Here is a 24,220-nt window from a genome sequence, read left to right as displayed (position 1 = left end):
TTTGCCCCCTATTTTCAGGGGGAAAAAGTGCGTGTTATACGCCGATAAATACGGTATTTTTAGGCCAGAAAGCCTTGGAAACAGCGTGGTTTTGCCACATCAAGGTAGGAAACCCAATTTCTGCATGGTTTTTTTTCTACTTAAAGACCTTTAGCTTGGGACCTGGCCTCCACAGTGAGTCAGGCCGGCAGATGCTGGATCCGTGCATGCAAGGGTCGTACAGTATATCAATTAGCCAACTGTAAAATTGGTTTTGTTTTAAGTCGTTTCACTTAAGTCTCAGTTTCCAAGAATCTATTGATAACACTAAGTGAGGACTTCCTGTATCTCTATCAGATATACCTGTCCAACATTAGAGGGTTTCCAACAGGCAGAGGATGTCATTTGTCTCCTCTGTTCTAGAAGAGCCTTGCGTTTATTTTCGCTGTGCTCATTACTTTTTCGTCTTGCCATAACAACAGCAGCTGAAAAGCCCAACAGGAAAAACAAACCCCAGCTGGTTATTAATTCACGTCAATGTTGTAGCTTTCAGTTTTTCTAAGCTGCTTTGAACACATTAGAAAAGCAGCACATATACACTATATTTCCTGCAATTTATATATTTATTTAAAAGCTTTATATTCGGCCTTTCCTATGCTGAAGCAAATGCTCCAGGTGGCTTACAATTTAGATTAAAATATACAATATAGAAAGACAATAAATAAAATCATAAGAGAACACAACCAATTGGAGAAGGGCAACTATTTATAACCAAAGGACTGATACAGAGGCACGGGGCAAACAACAAATCACACAAACACAAGAGGGAACAAAAATGTGTTGCGCCCTTGCCGTAAGACCATGGGGGAGGGGAAAGTTTTTAGTTCCCCCAGTAGGGAATTCCATAGTTGTGGCATCATTACAGAAGGCTTACCCTGTGCCACAATCCCTCTAACTTGGGATTACTGCAATGATTCACCTTCCTAATGTACCCGTAGCATATGAAGATATAAAATACTTTACAGTAGTGTTTCCCAATCATTTTAAACCTTGGAATACCCATTAACCAATCACACATTCATTTACTCATACACTGACTGATGCCTCACAGTCTATCCTACTCCTCTGAGCACAATCCTCTGTTTAGTTTTTCTCTGCTTGGTTTCTTATCACCTTACCTTCCTTTCCTTCCTTCATTTCTTCTCTAAATCCAAACTCCTCACCTGATGTGAAAAGTTTTTGCATCTACTGGCACTGCTGAGCAGATTCATACCCAACTAGGTGGAAGGAGAGAGTGGGCCATACTACTCACATGCCTCTGAAGTAGTAACAGTGATTATCACAAAACTCTCCATTTGTGCCCAGGTGAGGAAAGCCATCCCAAACAGCATGACTGAAGAAGCCCATACTATATAGCAACCAGAATTGTAACTGGGGCAACTTGAGGAGTGAATCCTTAGGGAACTACCTTATTACATTCTTGAGGCCCATTCTAAAAACTTTCCAGTTTGGGTAATATACAGTTGTATATGTGAAACTGAGATGTGTGTCCCTAGCCTAAATAGGTTCACATAGCTCAATGACTGAAAGGACATCTATTCCAGACTTTCAGTCCAATCCTATGCATGTATATGCAGAAGTATGTTCCAATGTAGTAAATGGGGCTTACTCCCAGGCAAGTATGAATAGGACTACAGCGTTAACCACATACATTCCTGCTTAGGTTTTATAATTTAAAGTTTATTACATTTGCCCATAATGCATTGTTGTTTTCTCACTACATCAACATTTGACAAAAGAAGAACCTTACCGCTTGGCTGAGAAGAAAAAACTCCATTCACCCTAACACCAGATTTAATATTGCCCGTCAGACTGCCACCATCAATAGTGATGTGAGACACATTAGGTTTAGTAAGTTGTAAGTCACTGCTGTTTGAATTAATGCAATGGGTAATATAATGCTGTGAATCTCCTGAAAGAAAAGCATACATCAAGATTTTAAAATTATATTAAGAGGACCATTAATTTCATCTGCTATGAAACTAGATTTATTCCTTAAACTGGTTAGAATATGATTTTTTTAAAAGAGCATTTGTTTTACCTAGTTGCCTTAGGACTGAATATCTATTCAAGTTGTGGCTAGATCTAATTCATTAGACTAGTACAGGGGTCTCCAAACCCTGGCCCGGGGGCCAGATGCTGCCTGCGGTTAGCCTCTATCCAGCCCTCGGCCAGCCTCTGATCCCTTGAGAGCCTCTGGTCCAGCTGACCAAACACAACCAGAGTTGTGCTTGTGGGGTGGGGAATGGGAGTCAGTTTAAGTGTGTGCTTTGGGCTATGTTGGTGTTTGGAGAAATCCTGGACGTTTGAGCCCTTTCATTCATCTAAGTTCCATCTCTAATGTATTTATTGAAATTTTATATTTAATATTTTTTCCATCCCTCGACACTGCCAGATGTTTGATGTGGTCCTTTGGCCAAAAAGTTTAGAGACCCCTGGACTATTATAAGACAAAACTGTAGGCATGTTGAAGAGAGCAACTTCAGTGCTTATGCCAGGTATAGCCGCCACCACCACCTGAAAACTTGCAATGAATAAGAACTGTAAGTACTAATTACACTGGTCAGGACTCTGTTGGATGACAATGAAATTGCTCACCCCCTTGCAGGAAGATGCTAGTATCAGTTTATTAACAGTTTACCTGTTACAGCAGTTACGTAATTATCATCTTATTAATATGGCAACTTTTTAACCAACTCTTCGTGTTCTTTTTCCTCCCATTTCAAAAGCACTGGGTAATTTCATACAGCAGTGAAGAACAAATGTGGTAACACTTAAAAATTATGGCTTGGATCAAAAGAACTGCACAGCCAAGAGAGGTTTTACAATCTCCTTTCCCCACTTCAGTCACTGACAATTTCTGAAAAAGGGGAGTTTCACAAGCAGATCATGATATGGTATTAGAGCAAGCTGTTCAAAGGGGGAAAAATTTCACTTGGAACCTCAAGATACCTACCACAGGTAGTTGTACTGTTGATGTACCAACAATACTTCCAGGGATTCTAGCCTAAGAAATAAGGAAAATATTGCTGCAATCTAGAGAAATAACAAAGAGGCTTTGGCCCCAATCCTATCCAACTTTCCAGCACCAATACAACCACAACGCAGCCCCAAGGTAAGGGAACAAGTGTTCCCATATCTTGAGAAGGCCTCTGTGACTGCTTCCCCACCACAGGATGCAATGCATGCTCCATTGGCACAGCTGCTCCGGCACTGGAAAATTGGATAGGATTGGGCCCTTTGTCTCCTGCTCAAGTTGCCACATGCCAGACAGGGACCGCATGAGCCCAGCTGGGCAGCGCTGTCATTCCCCATCCAGCATGTGGCCATTTGGGTGGGAAGCAAAAGGAGTTCTGTGCAAGCTGTTTCCAGGTGCACAGCAACCCGGAGGTTTGGTAGTGATGTGATGACATCACTGCTGAACGTCCGGCCCCCTAAAAGAAAAAGATTGTCTGGCCCCCCGGTATAGGCCACTGATGGCACTTCATGACTTCACTGGAACTTGGCAAAAATGATTTATTTCAGGAAGCGTACTTTTAGTTGTCAGCCTGAAAGTTTTCCAAGTCAAATGTACTAATTTTACTTTTACTTCCTATTTGCCATCCCTCTCCGATCTGCCAGCATTCATTCCATTACCATTAAAGACTTGCTGAAACTGAGATTTGCTTTCTCGCTTTATGTATCTATCAATCAGCATAATGACACCTAGTTTTTTTTTTGGGGGGGGGGAGGCCCTTAGAAGGATGGTATCATGTAAGGGAAAGTTTTATAAACAGATGCACTCTTTTAAAACAAAAAGAGTGCATCTGTTTATAAAACTTTCCCATACATGAGATTGTCTCAGAATCTCATTAAAATAAAAGTCAGCACTGCATGTTTTCAATGTAATGGAACTTGAATGGGAAAGGTTTGTATGTGGGGAGTGCCTTCTGGCTGGTGCCTGTGCAGGAGCACACCAATATTTATTTATTTAAAATATTTACATCCTATCTTTAAGGCCTAGGTCCAAACTCCCAAGAAAAGTTTTGCCATTTTTTAAAAATGTTTGCTTTGATTTTTTAAAATAAGGTTGGTGAATGTATAGATGAACAAACAATGCAATGCCTTCATTTTTTTTCTAAAGGGTTGGCTACCAACATGATGTGTGGACGGATGGCAGGACTGATATCGAAGCCAGCATTTGATTCACCAGTATGTATGGTTATGTCTGTCATAAACTGCAGAGCTAGGTTTATACTGTGTGTGAACATTCTGCTGTGACTTCTTGTTTTATTATATCTATTTTCACCCCCGGTCTCTGCTTAAGAGCTTTCTCACTTACAGGCATACATACGTCCACTACCTTTGTCCACCACGGATGGCTTGCTTCAGTAATACTGTTAAACATTCAAATGAAGCTACCTTTCCCTAGTTAGGCAAAGGACCATAGTTTATAATAGTGACAGAACTAAGACTAGCTGAACTCTCCTCTGCCACTCTTAAAAGGCCTTGAGTAAGTCAACACTAGGAGCTTAGAACCCAATCCTATGGGCTCTGAGCACCAGCACTGTGCTCCAGTGCCAGGTGTCGTAAATATGCCATAAAGCACATTTATGGCACCCGGAGTGTAAGGAGCACCAGCACAGCGCAAGTCGGTGCTGAGCCCAGCACCGGACAGATGCCGTCTGGAGCAAAGGAAGACCTCCAGGCAGCAGTAAGGTCTTTCTCGGTAGGGGAGACGTTCCAGGGTGGGGGAGAAATCAGGACGGGAAGGAGGTAGGACTAGCAGAGCCCTGCTATGTCGTATCCTATCCTCCACATTGCGTTGAAAATCCTGACACAGACGTTCTAAAGTCTGCACCGGCTGTTTTGCCAGTACAGACTTGAGAAGTCCCGCTGCAGGGACTTGGGCTTTCCCCAGGAGAAGAGGACAAAAGTCCCTTTCCCCCAAGAAGACCTCTGGCAGTCCTGGTGGCACCGCTGCACCAGGCAGTACTGCCAGATAGGGCTCGACTATAAATTAGTCAGGAACAGGTACAGTTCAATGTGGGGAAAAATAGTCCTACATTTTAATTTGAGGAGTAGCTAGGGATTTTCCTGCAGTTCTCAAACCTTTTGGTCTGCAGAGCCCTTTACATCCCCAGAGCCTTGAGGAGTCCTGCTGGTGGTATGTACCTGAAGTTGCAAGGAGTCTGAGCACTAACACATGTGCAGTTACACTGCACGGAGCAGATGGCAGCCACTTATGGTGTCCTAGTAGAGCCCCAGAAGCAGCCTCAGTTAACCCCAGCGCTCCTAGGAGCACACATTGAGAAATGCTCTTTTGGTACACCTCTTCCCTTTGCTAACTTCCAAGGCAATATAAATTGGCATAGCAGACATACAATTAAATTTCTTCCCAAGTCCCTCTGAAGGGTTGTATGTCTTGCATATCTGACAGCAATCTAAACTGAAAGCAATTTTAGAAAGGTTTCTTGTTCAGTAGCTCAATCTTACCAGCAGCACCATCCTTTGGAGCTAGTGCACGATGCACTCCTTGCCACAAGACAGCAATTTCTTCATCAGTTGGTGTGCGATCTGGACGCAATCCATTCTCTGAGTACACGAGACTCCTTTTTGTAAAGCTGCTGCATGAAGAAACTGGTTGAGCAGTATTTGCATTGCGCTTTGTTAATGTCAAAGGCTCATAGGTGAATATACTGTAAGAAGGTCGCATAGTCACGTTGTGAGAATGGCAGACAGCACTTGGGAGTGAAGGATCTGCTGTTGCATCTCTACTAGAATCTTGATCTTCAGGTGAAGGATGCCTTCCATTTGCACAGTGACTATTTTCAGTATCTGCAGGAAGCTTACAAGGATTACCTGCTTGACATGCAGCATCTGGATTTTCATCAGTCTTTTTACCTGGTATAGATTTACATGGTGGGTGAGGCACCATGAGTTTGCCCTGAGTTTTCAAAACCGTGGTGGCTTCATTGGCAGACTGGGGTCGAATGATGGTGCCTTTTCGGTTTTTAGGTATAAAAGATGATGGGGCTTTAGCAGACTTGGGTCTTTTCGTCATTTTTGTTCTACCTTTGCGTGAACTGCTCTTTGCCATTTTAGGATCATTATTACACAGAGGTTTAGTTTCTTCACTTTTGGGGGCTATCCATGCCTGTTTTGCCACATGATACGCTGTAGATACAAAAGGCTTCACGGTCCCAGTATCTCCTTCTGAACCTCCTGCAGTAGGAAGTTTGGCAGATGTCTGAGATGGCTCCTGGTGACTGTCTGTAAAAACAGAATTGATAGTGCAAGAGGGAACACTTCTAAGATTAGTTTTACTCATGGTGGTTTTAATTTGAAATCCAGGTGACGGGGGTTGTGCCTGAGGAATTTCGGTAATACTTTGTTCGGAACACTTTTCCTCATCATTAGCTTCTATTTCTCTGTTAATTTCATCAAACCACCTAAGTTTTTTATAATTCTTTTGACTATCTACATCTTTCCCTTTTGTTTTTGCCAATTCAATGCTGTCTCTAGCCAAGGACACAGACTGATTCCCAAATCTGATCCCTCTGTTTACAACCACTGCTTTGAAAGAACCCGGTTCATATTTAGATTCTTTCTTCAAAATGCTTTTTGGCAATTTCTCTCCTTTTCTTTCATTAGTGTTATCATTCACCGGTACATCAAAGTCAGATAAATTGTCTGTGAAGTCTCCATGTGGTACAGTTAATACAACTTCAGCCACTTTCCCCTCTCTGTTGTCTTTCTGTTGATCAAGGCTGTCTTTACATGGCTCTTCAAATAAAGACATCTCATTATTAACATGGTCAAGGTATTTCTCAGTGTTAACATCTCTTATACAGGCTGCATCTTCAGTAAAGCTTGCTGCATGAGCTTCCTTTCCCTTCTGCAAGTAATTCTCTAAGAAGCTATTATTGTACGTGGCAGTGGAACTCCACTCTCCAATAGGAAGCACTACAGGGGTTGCTGCAATTTTACTGAAGCCTTGTGCCAATGAAGCATTATTGTTTTGGGGAAGTTCAGAATTTTTCTCTTGTTTTGAAGCAATGGAACAAGAATCAGGTGTAGTCCAGGCTCTGTTGAATTTGCACACGGGTCTGTCAGTCGCTAACAGACCCTCTGTGTTAATTGTTCCTGAAGATGAACATTTCAACAGAGAGCTTTTGTCATCATCTTTATTCTGAGCAAAGGTTAGATTAACATCAGAAGAACATCTCTCAGTCTCTCCTTGTTCAGATGTATTTGGAACAGACGATTTCTGTTCAGGACTGCGTGTGTCTTCATCAGCAGGTACAACATTGTATTTAATTAAAATATCACGAAAAGGGGAGGTAGTCTGAATATTTGTGGTATTTAAGTTTATGAGCCAATTGTTTACATGCTGAGCTTTAGAAAAAATCATGTCAGTTTCATCAGAAAAAGTTTTATTTTTGTTTTGTGATTCTTGTGAGTTGTGGAATGAAGCGTCCAACTGAGTTGATAAAGACGATGCTTCACTAGGTATTGCATAATTTTCATTTGGTTCTCCAGCATCAAGACTATCCACACTACAAACACTTTCTGAATGAGTTATTTCATGTACTTCTTGATGAAAATCCTAAGACAGAATAACAAACTAATTATGCATGTCAATAGCACACCTATGTTTACTTACATTTTTCAAATCAGTCACAGCTTAAGCCATTTCTGCCCAATGTTGCATATATGCAACAGTGATCAAATGTGTACACCTATGGGCTGGGCAGAAATGAGTTTAAGAGAAACAGTGGAAATGTCTTACTGTATTTTGTAAAGCACAGTCAGAGATATTCAGGTTTGTAGTTCACAGAAATATCAAGGTGGTATTTCTGTGAACGATATTTCACAGAAATCAGGATATCTATATTTACAGGTACCCTCCACCACATCAACTGATCTGTGTTGCAAAAGGCAATAAAATGCTGCTGGGAATAATTTTATAGGAAATTTTAGTATTTCTCAAGAATGATATTTATATACCCTTTCTATACATCTGCCATCTTGTACATAACATGACATGTCCTAAAATGTCATCATCAGCCAATGATCTTAATTGGCGCTCCCAAATGATCAGTAATTTCAGGGCTAGAAAAATATTCCAACATTCTGGACATCACAGTTTCATTTTTAGTGCCAGTCCAGCACAGGGTTCAGTACAAGTTTCAATTACCTAGGTACTGATATTGAGTTTCTAAGTACCCATGTGACTAGGATCCTTCTAGTTTTAATTTAACTTTGTTTAGCAGGATATGTCTTTTGAAACAATACAGTACTTCCATCCTGACGTTTCAAATAAAGACAACATATTATTCCTCTACAATAGGTAGAAGCTTCCTACATTGCAAAGGTGGGTCAGATCTTCTGGGCTGCTGACAATCCAGACTGCAGATCTAGTCAGACATACCTCAAAGCATACAACATGGCCCATTATTATTAACCTGGTGATTCCAAACATGTGGGGGCACACGAAACAGAGCTGATACAAAATGAGGGAGGTTGGGGGACTTTGTGGGTTTGCCCCCACTGTGGTTTTACTCCCAATTACAGCCCTCCTTCATGAAAAAAAAATCTTCTGTTGAATTTCAGTGTATGTAAATCTATTTTAACCCCTGCTAATTGGGTAAGAGGCACTTTTTCAAGTGGGTGCTCCTTTTTTTTTTAGCAGGGGGAGAGTAACTGTCCCACTTCACCCCAGCACTGTCTGTTCTAGTGGCTGTCTGCTGGTATTCATTTGCATCTTTTTAGATTGTGAGCCCTTTTGGGACAGGGAGCCATTTAGTTATTTGATTTTTCTCTGTAAACCGCTTTGTGAACTTTTAGTTGAAAAGCGGTATATAAATACTGTTAATAATAATAATAATAATAATAATAATATTTTAAAAAATAACCCAGTCACTGAGCCATCTGCATGCAGACTGTTACATCAGACTAGACCTTAAACCACTAAGGAATGCCTTATCTTCACTGTTTCAATTTCAGTCCTGCTAAAATATTTTAAACCACTGGTATCTCTTTCCCTATTTAAAAATGAAAACTAGTTAGGCTTGTTAAAGATAAATATTGTCCAATAAATATTTACTGCAGGACCCTGAATGTTATTTGAACACTGAAACAGAAATTGCATTTTCAATAGAGCCACCCCACACCTTTCCCAAAAGCAACAAGTTGTAAACATGTAAACACAATGGGTAATGCCATGGCAATATTCAGGTTTAGGACAGAACATATTTATTTTTTAGGGATGTAAATAAGAAACAAATATTCAAGTATGTCTTTATTGGTCTTAAAGGAATTTTCAGAATCTTTGTAATCCTGCTGAGTCTTTAAAACAGCAAGAGTGAGAGTCAAAAAATCTCAATGTACCATAAAAAAACTGTAGACCTAGGATACAGTTTGAGCTTTCCATTTGTTCACATGAAAACTATTGAAGTGATTTTGACTGACTTAAGCAACACACAAGAAAAAACAAAAATAATTATATCAGAGATAGCATTCTCAACAACAGAATTATAAAACTGTTTCTTATCAACCATTAATAAAAATGGCACTTATGGAGAAAGAAGGAGTAGAATGAAAGCAGCATTCAGTGAAATCACAGCAATAATTACTGCACAGTACTTTTGTTTGTCTGTATATTAAAATCCTTATGTACTCCTGAGGAAGGAATGCATCTTCAATGTTTACAAAGCTGTAACTGGTTCATCAGAAAAGCCTCAGCAGCCCCTAGTGGCAATTTTATGATGTAAAAGAAAACTAAACTATTTATTATTGTTTTGCAATTCAGTCAGCAGAATACATGGAGTATTCACCCTATGTTAAATAAATAAATAAATAGAAAGCAAGAAAGAAACAAAGAATAAATTCTGATGCCTTTTTGATTGATCAGATACACTATAAGAGCAACTGCTTCACCTGAATTATTTTCTCACCACAAAGGAATTGCTTCTTCAGAGTAAGTCTCAAACAGTACAATCCTAACTAAACTTCCCCTGCTAACAGTCACTGCATCTTGTGGGGGACGGGACGGGACATGCCTTTGGGATAGCAGGGGCTTGCCTACGGTAAGAAAACAGTCAAGGTTAAGGAAATGTTTGCTCCCTTAACTTGGTCAAACTTCTGCTACCCCAATAGATCTCCTTGGATTTGTGCCAGTTATTTTGCTGGAGAAAAGAGGAACAGGGATACGATCAGGCCCAGACTGGCTATAAAAGTACTTTTAATGCCAATAAAGATCTCTAAATTAAAATCTATAAAAGTGCTTTTATTTTTGTGAAGTTAAAATGGCTAGTGCAGGAAAGTTACTGATTAGTTTAAACTTGTCAAATTATTTAACTAAAATGGAACTATATCACTCAGAATTAAGGCACACCATTAGTTTGGAAACCTAATAAAAAAACAAAATAGGGGATTGATCGATTACTATCTGTTTTTAGATTTTTTTTTTTAAATAGGTTCACAATTGACCTCTGAGTTTTCATTAGCGAAGTTATGAAAAGACAGGTTTATATGCTAAAGAACAAGCCTCATATAGACACAAATTTGTCAGGTAGAAAATAGGATGGAGGAAAGTGGTGTCTAGATGTTCAGTGTGTTTGATATTGGGAGATTTGCTACTGAGCAACAGCCCAATCCTATGCAGATCTACTCAGAAGTAAGTCCCATTAGAGTCAATGGGGCTTACTCCCAAGGAAGTGTGGATAGGATTGGGCTGTAAGGCAAGTCACAAGATTTTGATCCCTTGGACACAGCATCCCACCAGATAAGCCTGGGCCTGTCTCTCAATCCCTATCACTTACTGTTCAATATGACACTTGCACAAGAGCTCATTTAGGAACAGCAACTTGTGACTTTCAGCCTAATCCTAACCAACTTTCCAGTACCAATGCAGCCTTAAGGCAACAGCACATTCCCCTAGCTCAGGGCTTTTCAAACTGGGGCATCACAACGACCCAGCCTGTGGGCCTTGGCCTCTTTCCCCTTAAGGGGAGGGGTAGCCTGGAGGCAGGGAGGAGGCAGCAGCATGATCCCCAGGAAAGTGAAAGGAAATAAGCGATCTGCAATCGCTTCACTTTCGCTTCTGAAGCTGCAGAGAACCCTGCAGAGGGTCATGCAGGGCTTCCCACACCCCTGGGAGGCTGCAGGAGACTCAGGCAAGTGGACCCAAGCCCCTGCAGCCCCCGAGCAGTGCGATCCTGGGGATCATGCCACTGCCTTCCCCCCACCCCTGCAAGAACTTAGAGCAGTTCAAACTCTCCCTGAGAGTTTGAAAAATGCTGCCTAGCTTAAGGAGGCCTCCACAATCGCCTTCCCACCCAGCTGTAGGATGCAGCACACATCTGTTGGCATGACTGCACAGACGTTGGGAAATTAATTAGGATTGTGATGTTTGAGTGTAAAAACACTGGGCATGATCCAGCTGTGAGGATCCCCCATCAGCAAGAGCACAATTGAGAAAAGCTGGCTTGTAGATAGAGCAAAAGTGGGGTGCAAGTGACCCTTACTCTACTGTGTATGACTGAACATGCTGCAACACATCTGCCATAGCAGTGCACTGACACAGGTGTAATATGGCAAGAACTGGTAGGGTTCTGTTCACCTCCTCTGGCATTCCTCTATACATGCAGCTCTATGAGCATGAGGATGGGGAGGCTTTTGCCTTTTGGAGAGCTAGGAGTCCTGGACCTCAGAATCCTGATGATAATGACTGTGTTGAAGACACTTCTAAGCATTCTAAATGTTAGACCTTCCTGCGTACTTGTGAGCTGCAGCCTTGAGGAAAAAAAGGAAACAATTGCCAGGTTATAATACCCGAAGGTTGCTGAAATGCTGTGCTTGCAGTTGCTGCTGCATTTCTTCCAGATTTTGCTGAAAAAGACGCTGGTCACTAGCCAGGTTTGCCCTGCTGTTTTCCTGCATTATTGTATCACAGACAGTTTTTGCTGGGTTCTGTTTCCAAAGAAGAGGACCATTTTTGGTTGGTGTGGAAGACATGTCAAAGGTTCTTGAAGGGAATAAAAACCAGAGTTACTTCTTGGCTATGTTCTTACCAGGTTTATGAACAAAGATATAGATTAATCCCTATTAAAACAAATATGACAATATCTACAATGCAATGTTTGGTGTATTTACAGTGTCCTGAGAGAGCCTAAAATAAAAAAATATAATCACAAACAAAGTATAAAGCATGTGATTCCAAAGAGACTACACTTGCATGTATTTAAATTGCTCTATATTGTGCTCTCTCCCTGAATCACTTAAAAAACTGCAACTTTGAAACTGCCCAATCTGCGTACTATTGTATTGGGATCTGTTCATCATGTTGCACTGTTACATAAAATTAATTCGTATTTTTAGAAATAGAAACTTTTCCACAGAAATATACAGTAGTAGGAAATTTTCATCCCTACAGCACTGCATTACAGAACTGTGTTTTCTCCAAACTCACATGTACAAAATGTTTTGTAAAATGTTACGTTTTTATGCTGGCAAGAAAATGTACAACCTGATATCAGGATATGGAGTAATTTTTAATACACATGACAGAAAGAGATAATTCAAGACTGTGGATCAATGATGCAAAATTGTGGGTGTTGCACAATAAAACATTTAAATACAGAAAGATTTTGCTGTCACAATTACCAAAATGTAAGTAAGGATATGGTAAGTAAGTAAGGATATGGTAAGACCACTAGGGAAAGGATGTGAACTACACAATGTAAACAATGAAAAGTAGGAATGCACAGGTGATGCTGAAAGAGTAGATATGCATAGGATTGTGCTGTGAGGGAGAGAAAAACAATTACCAAAGATGAAAAGTGCAATCCTAGGTTGGACTACTCAAAGGTAAATCCTGTTGAATTCAATGGGACTTACAGGTAAGTCCTGTATAGGATTGGAGCCAAAGCCTTGAAGACAGGATGTTAAGAAGAAATGAGACAGCTTCGGAGGACTGGGGTGGGTGTATTCTTGTCCAGTTATAGACAAGAAAGACCTAAAATTACTGTAGTATCAAGGAGACTGGTAAAACTTGACTATATACATCACCAGATTTTCACAAAGCAAAAATAATCTGCTTCACATCTGACACTTGTTGTTCACTGCACAATTTTTTCAGATCTTTTATGTTAGAAGTTTTGCCTGAACAATTTTCAAATTAGCATTGAATTAGTCCTACAATGACTGCACACCTGAATTAAACAAACAGAATACTTACCTGCCATTGGCTCTTGATGATGGTAACTGTAATCCTGTTTCCTTAATTTGATTTAGAGCCTCGTCCAACTTAGGTTTTGTTGGCACTACAGAGTTAAAAAAAGGAAAACCATTTAAAGGCCTTTTGTAACACGTCTATTCTTAATAAAGTATATGCAGACTCAGGAATAATGTTTTATAAAAACTACAACTCCAAAATTTATGGCCATTCTAGCACCTTTACAACCCCTAACATTTATTTCTTATCACACCTATGCCTAACTGTCCCCATACAGCACTACTTTATGAAACTTGCTCCTCCCTGCTGTACATGAATATCTCCCACAGCCAGGATAATATAGTGGCTCTGGTGCTGGACTTAGACTCGAGAGATCGAGAGACGAATCCCTACCCTACCACAAAGTTTCCTGGGTGACATTGGGCCAGTCACCATCTCTCAGCCTAACCTACCTCATACTCTTGTTGTGAGAACAAGAGAGAAGGAACCATGTACACCACCCCAAGATCCTTGGACAAAGGGCCATATAAAAATGTAAACAATAAAAAACGCACACCACAAGTGACCCATTCTTTTAAAGCTAAGTGACATCTGACAGACCGCTATATGAGATGATAGGAGATAAGGCAAGAAACTAGTACTGACTGACCAGAATACACTGCTAGCATTGACTGCACTAAGAGTACTGTATCAAAACTTCACTAAAAAAGTTGTGTTATGGGAAGCATTGCTGTACATAATTTAAAAAGCCTGAAGAAACTAGACTGAATGTTAAACAGGAAGTAGGAAGTTAACTGCTTCCTGTTAACGCTGTCTAGTCTCTTCAAGCATTCAGCCTGCCTACATGTGCTATAAGCTTGCATGTTTATAGTGTCCTCTAAAAGAAAGAAACACTTCACCCCAGTAAGCATCTAAACCAGTCATTTTCAAGCACTGTGCTGTGGCACTTTAGTGTGCCATGAGTGGTCCACAGGTATGCCACAGGAATTCGGGGAAAGGTGATTTATTAGTAAGGCCAATTAGGGATGTGAGCCCCCTACTGGCAACATGGTGTGCCTTGTCAATTGTCAAAAACCTGATGGTGTGCCTTGACAATTTTAGTGCTTAGTCAGTGTGCTGTGAGATGAAAACGGTTGAAAATTGCTGATCTTAACAATGTTAATGGGTGCTGGGAGGCTGCGGTGGGCCCCTAGATCAGCAGAACTGTGGATAACTGAATCAGTGGATATAGGGTTTATACAGGATACCTGTATAAAAAGCATATATTTAAAAGGCCAAATTTGCTGTGCGTGGCCTCCTCAGAAGAGCCTCCGAAGGCAACTGGAGCAGAGCCCCAGTTGCCTCCAGAGATGTTTTCTCCGAGGCTTTCAGGGGCCTTTCTGAAGCCTCCACGGGTCTCAGAAAGGCTTCCAGAGGCCCTAGAGGCACTTCCGGGTTTTGCCGGAAAACTGGAAGTACCTCTCTAGGAGGCCTTTCTGAGACCTGTGGAGGCTGCGCACAGCCTCCATGAGCCTCAGAACAGCTCCGGATGCGACCGAAGTATGGCTCCGGTTGTGTTCAGAGCTTTGTGGAGTCCAAATTTCGTGTGACTTGGTTTCATGCAAAATTTGGTATTTGCATGGATTCCAGGAAAGGAACCCTCATGAATAATGAGGCTCCACCTATACTTTAGAAAAAGATTCACAACATTTTTCAAACACTGTTTTTCAAAAGGATTGTTTTCTACCCTGGTTTAATTTGCGTAGCAGCCTTCAACAAAATCAAGTTACCAAGAAAGAGGGCTGTTTTCTAATCTTGAAGCCATGAAATTCACAGGGAGCACATGGTGATTAGATATGCCAAAGCCTACTGATTTCAGTTTCAAAACACAGATTGTTTAGTTGCAAGGGCTGTTCACAGCTGAATAGCAGCCCAATCCTGAACCCTCCCTGGACTGGCACTGAGCTCTAGCACCAGTGCTGGGTGCCGTAAATGTACTGTAAAGCATGCTGATGGCACTGGGAGAGTAGGGAGTGCTGGTGCTGGGCCTGCAGCAGTCAGGTGCTAGGCCCAGTGCCAGCTGGAGGATGCACTGCTGCCAGGGATAAGTGAAACTAGCAGGCAGCGTTGTGGTCTCTAGGGGGCAGGGGGAGGACAGGGCAGGTGAGGAACCAGGGCGGGAGGGGGTTGAAACCAGTGGAGCTCTGCTCTGCCATATCCTGAACTCTGTGTCTGGCTAAAAAGCCCAACATGGCGTCTCTTAGGTCTGCGTCAGCAAAATGATGCAAACTTGAGAAGTCCCATTGCATGGCTTGGGGCTTTCCCCAGCGGAAAGGAACAAAATTCGCCTTCCCCTGAGGAGACTCCAGTGGCTTCCCGGTGCCCACTGGATACAACAGTAGCGGCTGGATACAGCAGTACCCACTTTGGTGCCACTGCTCCCGCAGGTACCTGGAAGCTTAGGATTGGGCTGTAGGTCAGGAGAGATCTTGCTGGCTGATTAGCTCAGTAACTGCTGCAGGGGGGTATCTGTGGTAGATTTCTTTTTTCCATGAATCTAATCCCATGCACATTTTTGAGAAGTGAATCCCACTGACTTTAATGGGACTTACTCTCAGATAAGGTGTGTAAGACTGCATCCTACATGCAATAATATTTGACAAATGTGGCTAGTGTGCAGTTGAGTAAATTTCTTATTTTTTTGGTTGTCTGTTTAGCATGCTTAGGGCCCAAACATACCCAACTTTCTAGCATAGACGCAGCCCCAACAAGGCCTCTGTGACTGAACCCATCACTCTACGATGCAGTGCATGCCCTGTTGGTACAGCTGCATCAGCACTGAAAAGATGGATAAGACTGGGCCCTTAATATTGCAACCACTGGATGTCCATAACCAATTCCAGACAGAGCCAGAATGATCTAGAAAGCCATTCTGAGTCTATTCTTTGGGTCCCAGCTTCTAGTTGTTCCAGTTTGCCAGGGCTACCTGATATACCCGATATCCTCATAACTGGAGAGGCCATGGGGTGAACCTGGGATAACATTGCTGCAGTATCATGGTGGAAATGGATTTCACTCTTGTGAACCCCTTGGTCCACATGTGTATTAGAAATATGTTTGGAGTGTGTGTTTGGATGCTGTGTGTTTGGAGTGAGATCCTACTGGAGGATACATCAATGCATGGCTAGTAAGCAAAGTTGATATCTGTGGACCAATGGTCGACAGAGTTGGATATACCTTCATAAATAACCAAGAAGTTGTCACAGTTCCTCACCTCTCATAACAAATTTGTTGTAAGGCCAAATTGAATCACTACCAGCCTTAACCAAAAAATTTTTGATCAGTGTGGAAGAAATATTGTTTCATACTTGGTGCTGGTGGACTCATGCCTGCCAGTCTGGAGAAGAATATTTAAGTGAAATGCCATACTCCAGTTTCATCCTTGGAAAACTCACTAAAACATCAGACTGTGTTAAACTTGTCATAAACCCCTGACAATCCACACTCTCTCCAATTACAGAAACAGATGGATGGAAAGAAGATGGAAAGCATTAAATAATGCACAAAGGATCAGTTGTGGAGTTGCTCAAAATCATTTTAAAAGAAAGCTTCTGTCCTAAGATAATTAAATAAAATTAAATAAAAACTCTGAAATATACAATTTTATTTTAATTCATATGGCTGGTCACCAACAAAGGACAAAAAAAATAAATTCCTTTATAGTGACTTTAGGGATACATGAACAAATCTGAAGTTTTGAAAAGTCTGTTTTGTTCTTCCAACACACTTTTTATGCAATGTCCATTGTGATATGCATGACTGATATTCACTTGGGAATAAAATATTTTTAGTTAACCTGTAAAAGTATACATTAGCAACTTCTTCAAACCATGCATATAATTTACAAACCTCCTCTCTTGTGCTGTGAAGATGAAAGATGACCACGCTGGAACCTTTCAGTTGCTTGTTGGTGTTTCAGTTTCCGTTGTAGTAAAATCTGTTCTCTAAATTTTTGTTCTTTTTCTTCTTCCTCCTTCCATTTTTCTTCAAGTGCTCTAGTTGAAAATAACTATTGCTTTTAATATAATTACCATGAAATTGTAAATAGCTCATAATTTAGTTAAAACTATTTTTATAGTGATCTTTTTTATAGTGATCTTTTCGTTTATAATGTTCCTTTTTCAAAGACTGTTATAGTTCATATTATAAAGTCAGGCTCAGGTTTCAAAGTGGAGACTATTCTACAAGTGACAAAGTTGTAGATCATGTATTGACATGGATTATACAAACAGTAAAGTTAAAGTCTGCTGTGCTGATGAATTCTCAATCATACCTGGGGTCTGGAAGAAAATCAGTCACAATAGCATCTATTGAGGAACTGCAAGGCTATGCACTAAAGAGGAGCAGTGTCAGTTGCTGTTACAGCTTCTGGGCAGCAGCACCCCAGAGTCCAAAAGTTCCTGGGGTTTGAAGGGTGTCAACTATTTGTGCTGTGACTCAAATTTGCAGGCTATTTGTGCTGTGACTCAAATTTGTGCTGTGACTCAAATTTGAAGATGGAGAACTCACATAAAATATACTTTGCATAACAATTCTGGATGTAATTCTGATATATACCTTGAACTAAGTCCCAGTGACCTCAGTGGGACTTACTTTGGAGTAGGCATTTATAGGGCTGCACTTTGACAGGCGCATTCTGACCTTACCTACAGCATCCCACCAGGAAAGAAGAGAAACTTATTATTTAATGACAATTATTGATCTCAATTAGGGGGGTGCTAAGGATTAATGAAGTGTTAATTGGGAAGGAGTGGAATGCTTAGAGTGAGAGCAGTACATGCAATCTGTTTTCTGATTTAGTTTGCCTTGCTTTCCTTGATTGTATTGTGGCTAAGCTTAGCTATTTGCTTTGCATAGATTTTAAGTTTTCTCAAAGATTTCCTCTTCTCCCAAAATAAGGCTTTACTCAGCTCCTTAAGTGACCTAATTGTATATTACAAATATATTTATCATATAATATATGTATATTATATATTACATATTACAAATATATTACAAATACTGGCCTTACAAATTAAGCTCCCAACACCCATACTTTACCTTGACAGTTTAGCTCAACAATGGGCTGGGGAGGGATAAGTCCAGGCAGGCTTTTGGTGTGAGGTAATATGCCATTCCTTGATAAATTAGATCAGGGTTTGTTAATAAAGCATATGCCTGTTCAGGTTTGTGTGGTTTTACTTGACTGTTTGGCCATGCTAGAAACAGTGCCTTAGCTGAGACAATTGGGATATGTCTGGTCATTTAGTATTTACTGTAAGTGGCATTTTAGGGAAACACTGGGCCTTCTAGCGGTGCATCAGTCAGACAATTAGCAAGTGTATTTCTAGTAAGTGACCGGGAAAGCTTCACTTATTGAATTTTTTCTTCAATATACTCCTACCTGTTCCAACATCAAGCTGAAAGAGCAAGACAAAATATGGGCACATTGAGTCTAATTTGTAAAACCATCATCATATTCAAGACTGTGGAATCTTCCCAGTTTACCTGGTGCAGAATTCAACAGGGTTTAGAGCATAAATGAAAACTGACAGTTAAACTTTAAGTCAAAGGTATTTTAATATTTGAATAGAGATCATTTTCTGAAGCAATTCTGAGAGGCATTTTCTACCTTTTACCCATAAACAAACAAGGACAGACCGTGTAAGAGGTAGATCAAAAACATTTCCTAAGGACAGGCTGGAAAAAATTATTTCTTCTTTAGTTAAAATGTTTATTCCTAATATGAAAGTGAATGAAAACATAATAAAACCACAATTTTAGTGATATCAGCAACACCAGCAGTTCTCAAACTGCCTGGGAGTTTGTGACCCGGTGGTAAGTGCTGGCAGGGGTAGGGATGGGGGGATGTGCCCCAGCAACGCTGCAGCAATCATGGCACCACAGGTACCAAAGGCTTGTCTCCCTACTAGGGGAGACAAGCCTCAGTCAGGGGCTCCCCCAGGCATTTACTGGAAGTGTGCTCTGACCTGTAGATCAGAGCGATAAGAGGGGGCTATGGACCTCCCAGATACTACCAATAAGTCTGTAGACTTAATGGCTGTCCTCCATTATTTATTTACCTAATGAGGGGTAAGCAACTGTCAAGGATCTACTTGAACCCCAAGACCACTTCTGTGCTCCTAACCTTCAAGTGGTGGCAAAGGAGTACAGTTTGCTGAGGATTCCCTGAAACCAGCCCTGCATTTCCCACGCAGCTCTTCATCAGGGCAACTCAATGTAAATGTCCACATGTAGATCTTCATATGTATCAAGTTAGAAATCTGAAAGATCATTTAGATTTGCCCTTGAGAAAGAACTGCAACAGCTCTTAAAGAGGTACTTCCTGTTTCAATAAAACTATCTGAGACTACCTGTGGCAGTGTTCATTGTTAAATAAAGCGTGTTATTTACCCTGCTGAACTATATACATCATGTGAGAGACAGAATGTCATTAAACTTATTTTGGGTGTAGCAACCACAGATAATATACAATGCATGTATACACCTTTTCTGTTTGCCTTGTGAATCTAGGATAGAGTTTTTTGTTTAGCACAGAAGCTTGATCCTCAGCACTGCAACTGTATGATCCCTAAGAGCCATATTTTAATTATTCTACATAGAATTGCCCTAACAGATAATGGGGAGCAGCATCCCACCAACAACTTGACAGGTGAAATGTGGTTCCCTACTCTTCAGCCTGCTGGATGGTTCAGTATGTGTAGGGTCTCCCTTCAGGATCAGCCTCCAAATCCTTAAAAGAGACCCTCTGTGTCTTCAATTCCCCCCTTCAAAGAATGGTTTTTCTGCTTGTTCAGCAGATTTTTCTGCTTGTTGAAGCCACAATTACAATGTCTCTTTGTTTTGAGCATAATGCTGAAAAGGAATACCAACATTAGTTCAGAAGTACGGCACAGGGACTTCACAGTTTACTGTTACATGACCTGCATATACTATTTCAGGTTGTGCAAAACTGATGAACTCAGTATATTGCTTGACTGCAGAGGAGTAAAGCAGCAGTGTAACAGGAAACTAACAACACGTTACCTTATCTCCCAGATATGATTTAGTTTAGCAATCACTGCAAAAGGTCACCATTCAAAGTTTTAGGTTTAGGTTACCATTATTTTAACCACAATGTGGCTAAAGAAATGGAAAAAAATTCCCTGTTTAAATTAATCCTCAAGGCCACACTGGAAACTTATCATAAATGGAAGACCCTAGTTAATCTACATCCATTTATGCTCAAAATAAAACATAACCTGAACAAATATTTAAAAATAAAACTTGACTTTTCCTAGATTTACATACCTTCTTCTTTTATTTGTTTCTACAAAATGTTTCCGTGCTCGATCACGAAATAATCTTTGATCCTTTAGCAACTCATGACGCTCTTTTGATAAATCTCTCTCAAGAAGCTTTATATTTCTGATAATTACATTAAAGATCATGGAAAGTATTGTAAAAATTCAGACTAAAGTAGGCGAACAGTGCAATCCTAAACAAATTAACTCAGATCTATTTAATTCAGTAGGAGTTTCTTTAGGATTATAGCCTTACCTTACTGCTTATTTATGGCAGAAATAAAAAATTAAACTTTCTGTAGTCTATGGCTACAATCCTATGCCCACCTACGACAGAATAAGCTCCACCAAGTACACTGAGAATTACTTCCAAGAAAATATAAACAGGATTGTGTTTTCAGGGTCTTGTCAAAAAACCAGTTTTGAAATCACATTAATTACAAGCAGTTGTAATTTCATGGAATAACTAAAGCAGCCTGTTGTACAAAGCTAACGGTACAGTTGCCTAACTCTGTTCTATTGGCCATCACCTCAGTGTAGTATTCTGCAGGTGCAAAGATAACCCTTTTAACGTAGTTACACATAAAGCACCAATGCAACCCCAAACGCAGCCGCAAGGTAAGGGAACAAACATTCCCTGATCTTGAGGAGACATCCATGACTGTCCCCTAACCACAGGATGCAGCATGCACCTCTCTGGTACTGCTGCATCGGCGCTGGAAAGTTGGATAGGATTGGGTCTTAAATCATTAATAAATTGCCTATTAAGCCATTTCTGCCCAACATTGCATATACGCAACAGGGATCAAATGTGTACACCCAAGAGCCGAGCAGAAATGGGAACATTACAAAAGCAGTGCTATGGCAAACCAACAGTCCACACAGAACAACATTCCATTAGTGTGATCAGAATGGTTGACCAGTACACGAACAGTCTGAGCTTTACTGTTCTCTCCAGAACAGCAATGTAATATATTACGACAAAGATTAACCACTGCAGGCCTGAAAATTGGTGACTTCCAGAAAATCCTACATTGTAAACTGAGGATAAGGATAGGTCCTGTGTCTGTAACAGTGGAAGACTACTGTTGGGTCTTCTCTTGTACTGAGACTGCTTCATCCTACAGGGCCACCCATTCAAAGCAAGAAACCCAGGTTTGCTACAAAGCGATTATGTGACATGAAGCCCAGGGCAATTCCAGTTGTGTCACCTCTTGAATTTTAGGTTATTTTAAGTGATCACTAAAAATATGTGAATGTAAGAAGCACCTATTCACAAATTCCTATACCTTAAAAAACCAGGGAGTCTGAAAAGGTTAATGCTCCAGTCACAAGTTCATTTGATAGCAAACCTGAGTTTGGTGTTCTGTGAGATGTAAAATATCACTCTTGACAAGTGCACCGGCACAATACAGGTGCTGTTTGGCACCACCCTCACTTTTAGGAGCACAGTAAAAAAGACATGTAGCGTGTTAGGCATGCCTAAGGACATAAGAGCCCTGCTGGATCAGAACCAGGGCCTATCTAGTCCAGCTTCCTGTATCTCAGAGCAGCCCACCAGATGTCTTACAGAGCACACAAAACCACAAGTCACCTGCATCTTGCTGCTACTCCCCTGCATCTGGCATTCTACTTACCCTCACACCCCCCAATGAAGACACCAGCCTGCGGTTTGAGTTTAACTTGGGCCACTTTATAAAACACAAGTGACCAATTTTTAACACATGAAACCTACTGAACACACCATCCCTCCCTTGCCAGCCTGGGATAGGCAAAAAACTGCAATCTATGGCCAACTCTGAAGACAGAAAAAATTCCAATCCAGTCCTCATGATGAGCAACCAGTTAATCTCGTCATGGCTTATAATCCATGATGGACTTTTCCTCCATAAGAACAGCCCCACTGGATCAGGCCATAGGCACATCTAGTCCAGCTTCCTGTATCTCACAGTGGCCCACCAAATGCCCCAGGGAGCACACCAGATAACAAGAAACTTCATTCTGGTGCCCTCCCTTGCATCTGGCATTCTGACATAGCACATTTCTAAAATCAAGAGGTTGCACACACACATCATGGCTTGTAACCCGTAATGGATTTTTCCTCCAGAAACTTGTTCAAACCCCTTTTAAAGGCATCCAGGCCAGATGGTGTCACCACATCCTGTGGCAAGGAGTTTCACAGACCAACCACACTGAGTAAAGAAATATTTTCTTTTGTCTGTCCTAACTTTCCCAACACTCAATTTTCGTGGATGTCCACTGGTTCTGGTGTTATGTGAGTGTAAAGAGCATCTCTCTATCCACTTTATCCTTCCCATGCATAATTTTGTATGTCTCAATCATGTCCCCCCTCAGGCATCTCTTTTCTAGGCTGAAGAGGTCCAAACACCATAGCCTTTCCTCATAAGGAAGGTGCCCCAGCCCAGTATCATCTCAGTCGCTCTCTTTTGCACCTTTTCCATTTCCACTATGTCCTTTTTGAGATGTGGCAACCAGAACTGAACGCAATACCCCAGGTGTGGCCTTACCATCGATTTGTACAATGGCATTATGAGCCGTTTTGTTCTCAATACCTTCTCTAATGATCCCAAGCATAGAATTGGCCTTCTTCACTGCCGCCGCACATTGGGTCGACACTTTCATCGATCTGTCCAATCCCCATTTAAAGGCATCCAAGTTATTCGCCATCACCACATCCTGTGGCAAGGAGTTCCACAGACTAATTACACGTTGGGGAATGAAATATCTTCCAATGCCTAATGCCACTGGGTGCATCTAATACACATATAGGGCACACGCTCTTAATAAAATGTAGCATGGCCCTTGCCACTCTAGGCCGAATACAACTGTAAGCACAAACTTATGCAGGTCTATTCAGAAGCGTGTCCAGTGAGGACTGAGAGCCCAATCCGGGGTGTGTCTACTCAGAAGTAAGTCCCATTATAGTCCATGGGACTTACTCCCAAGTAAATGTGTATAGGACTGCAGCCTCAGAGCCCAAACCTGGGCGCGTCTGCTCAGAAGCAAGTGCCATTAGAAACCATGGGGCTTACTTCCGAGTAAGTGCAGACAGGGCTGAGCCCTTTCCCCCACTGCATCCTGCGTGGCCCTTCTCTCCCTCCCTCCGCCCAGCAGCGCGGCGAGGAGGATACGCGCAGGGCGCGAAGGCGGTGACGACGCGGTGGAGGCCGCGCGGGGGGCCGCTCTCGCGGAGGCCTCTCCTCCAGCAGGGGGCGGCGTGGGCCGCGCCAGCCCTGCTGGCCTCGGCGGCCACCCAGCCCAGGAGCGCGCCGGCCTGGCCCCCGCCCGCCGGCACGCGCGCGAAGCCGGCGTAGTAGCAGTCGTTGGCGTTGGTGCTGCTGGTGCCGCCGGGCTCCATCAGCCCCTCAGCGGTGGTGGCGGCGGCGGAGGCGCCGGGCCATCCACCGGCATCCTCCGCATCCTCCCTTCGCGGGCGCCGGGACAGGCGCGGAGCGGCCCTTCGCGCTCTCGGCCCTCGCTCTGGCTCGCTATTTTTCTCCTGTCAGCGCCCTGCGGCGGCGGGGAGGCCCCTGAACGCCGCGCCCGCCTCAGGCCGTCGCCGTCGAGACGCCATCTTAGCAACGGCGACGCCGCTTCCCTCGCAACAGAAACCAGGGGC

At 41.9% G+C, this 24,220-nt stretch overlaps 1 protein-coding gene across 1 annotated transcript in view; it reads right to left on the bottom strand.

The window, feature by feature from the left end:
* Positions 1–24,218, bottom strand: part of CEP126 (centrosomal protein 126) — a 30,548-nt gene extending 6,330 nt beyond the window's left edge. Inside the window, exons 1-8 of the mRNA XM_066622172.1 lie at positions 23,733–24,218; positions 20,588–20,704; positions 17,147–17,292; positions 13,262–13,346; positions 11,857–12,049; positions 5,515–7,627; positions 1,790–1,951; positions 343–464 (exon numbers count right to left, since the gene is read on the bottom strand). Coding sequence (XP_066478269.1) covers positions 343–464; positions 1,790–1,951; positions 5,515–7,627; positions 11,857–12,049; positions 13,262–13,346; positions 17,147–17,292; positions 20,588–20,704; positions 23,733–23,959 — 3,165 coding nt within the window. The 5' untranslated portion in view covers positions 23,960–24,218. The remainder of the gene's footprint in view (positions 1–342; positions 465–1,789; positions 1,952–5,514; positions 7,628–11,856; positions 12,050–13,261; positions 13,347–17,146; positions 17,293–20,587; positions 20,705–23,732) is intronic.
* Positions 24,219–24,220: the final 2 nt, after the last annotated feature.

Source organism: Tiliqua scincoides, chromosome 3 (assembly GCF_035046505.1).
Source record: "Tiliqua scincoides isolate rTilSci1 chromosome 3, rTilSci1.hap2, whole genome shotgun sequence".
Lineage (NCBI taxonomy): Eukaryota > Metazoa > Chordata > Lepidosauria > Squamata > Scincidae > Tiliqua > Tiliqua scincoides.
Note: the sequence above shows the minus strand (reverse complement) of the source record. Positions and strands in the feature narration are given on the sequence as shown.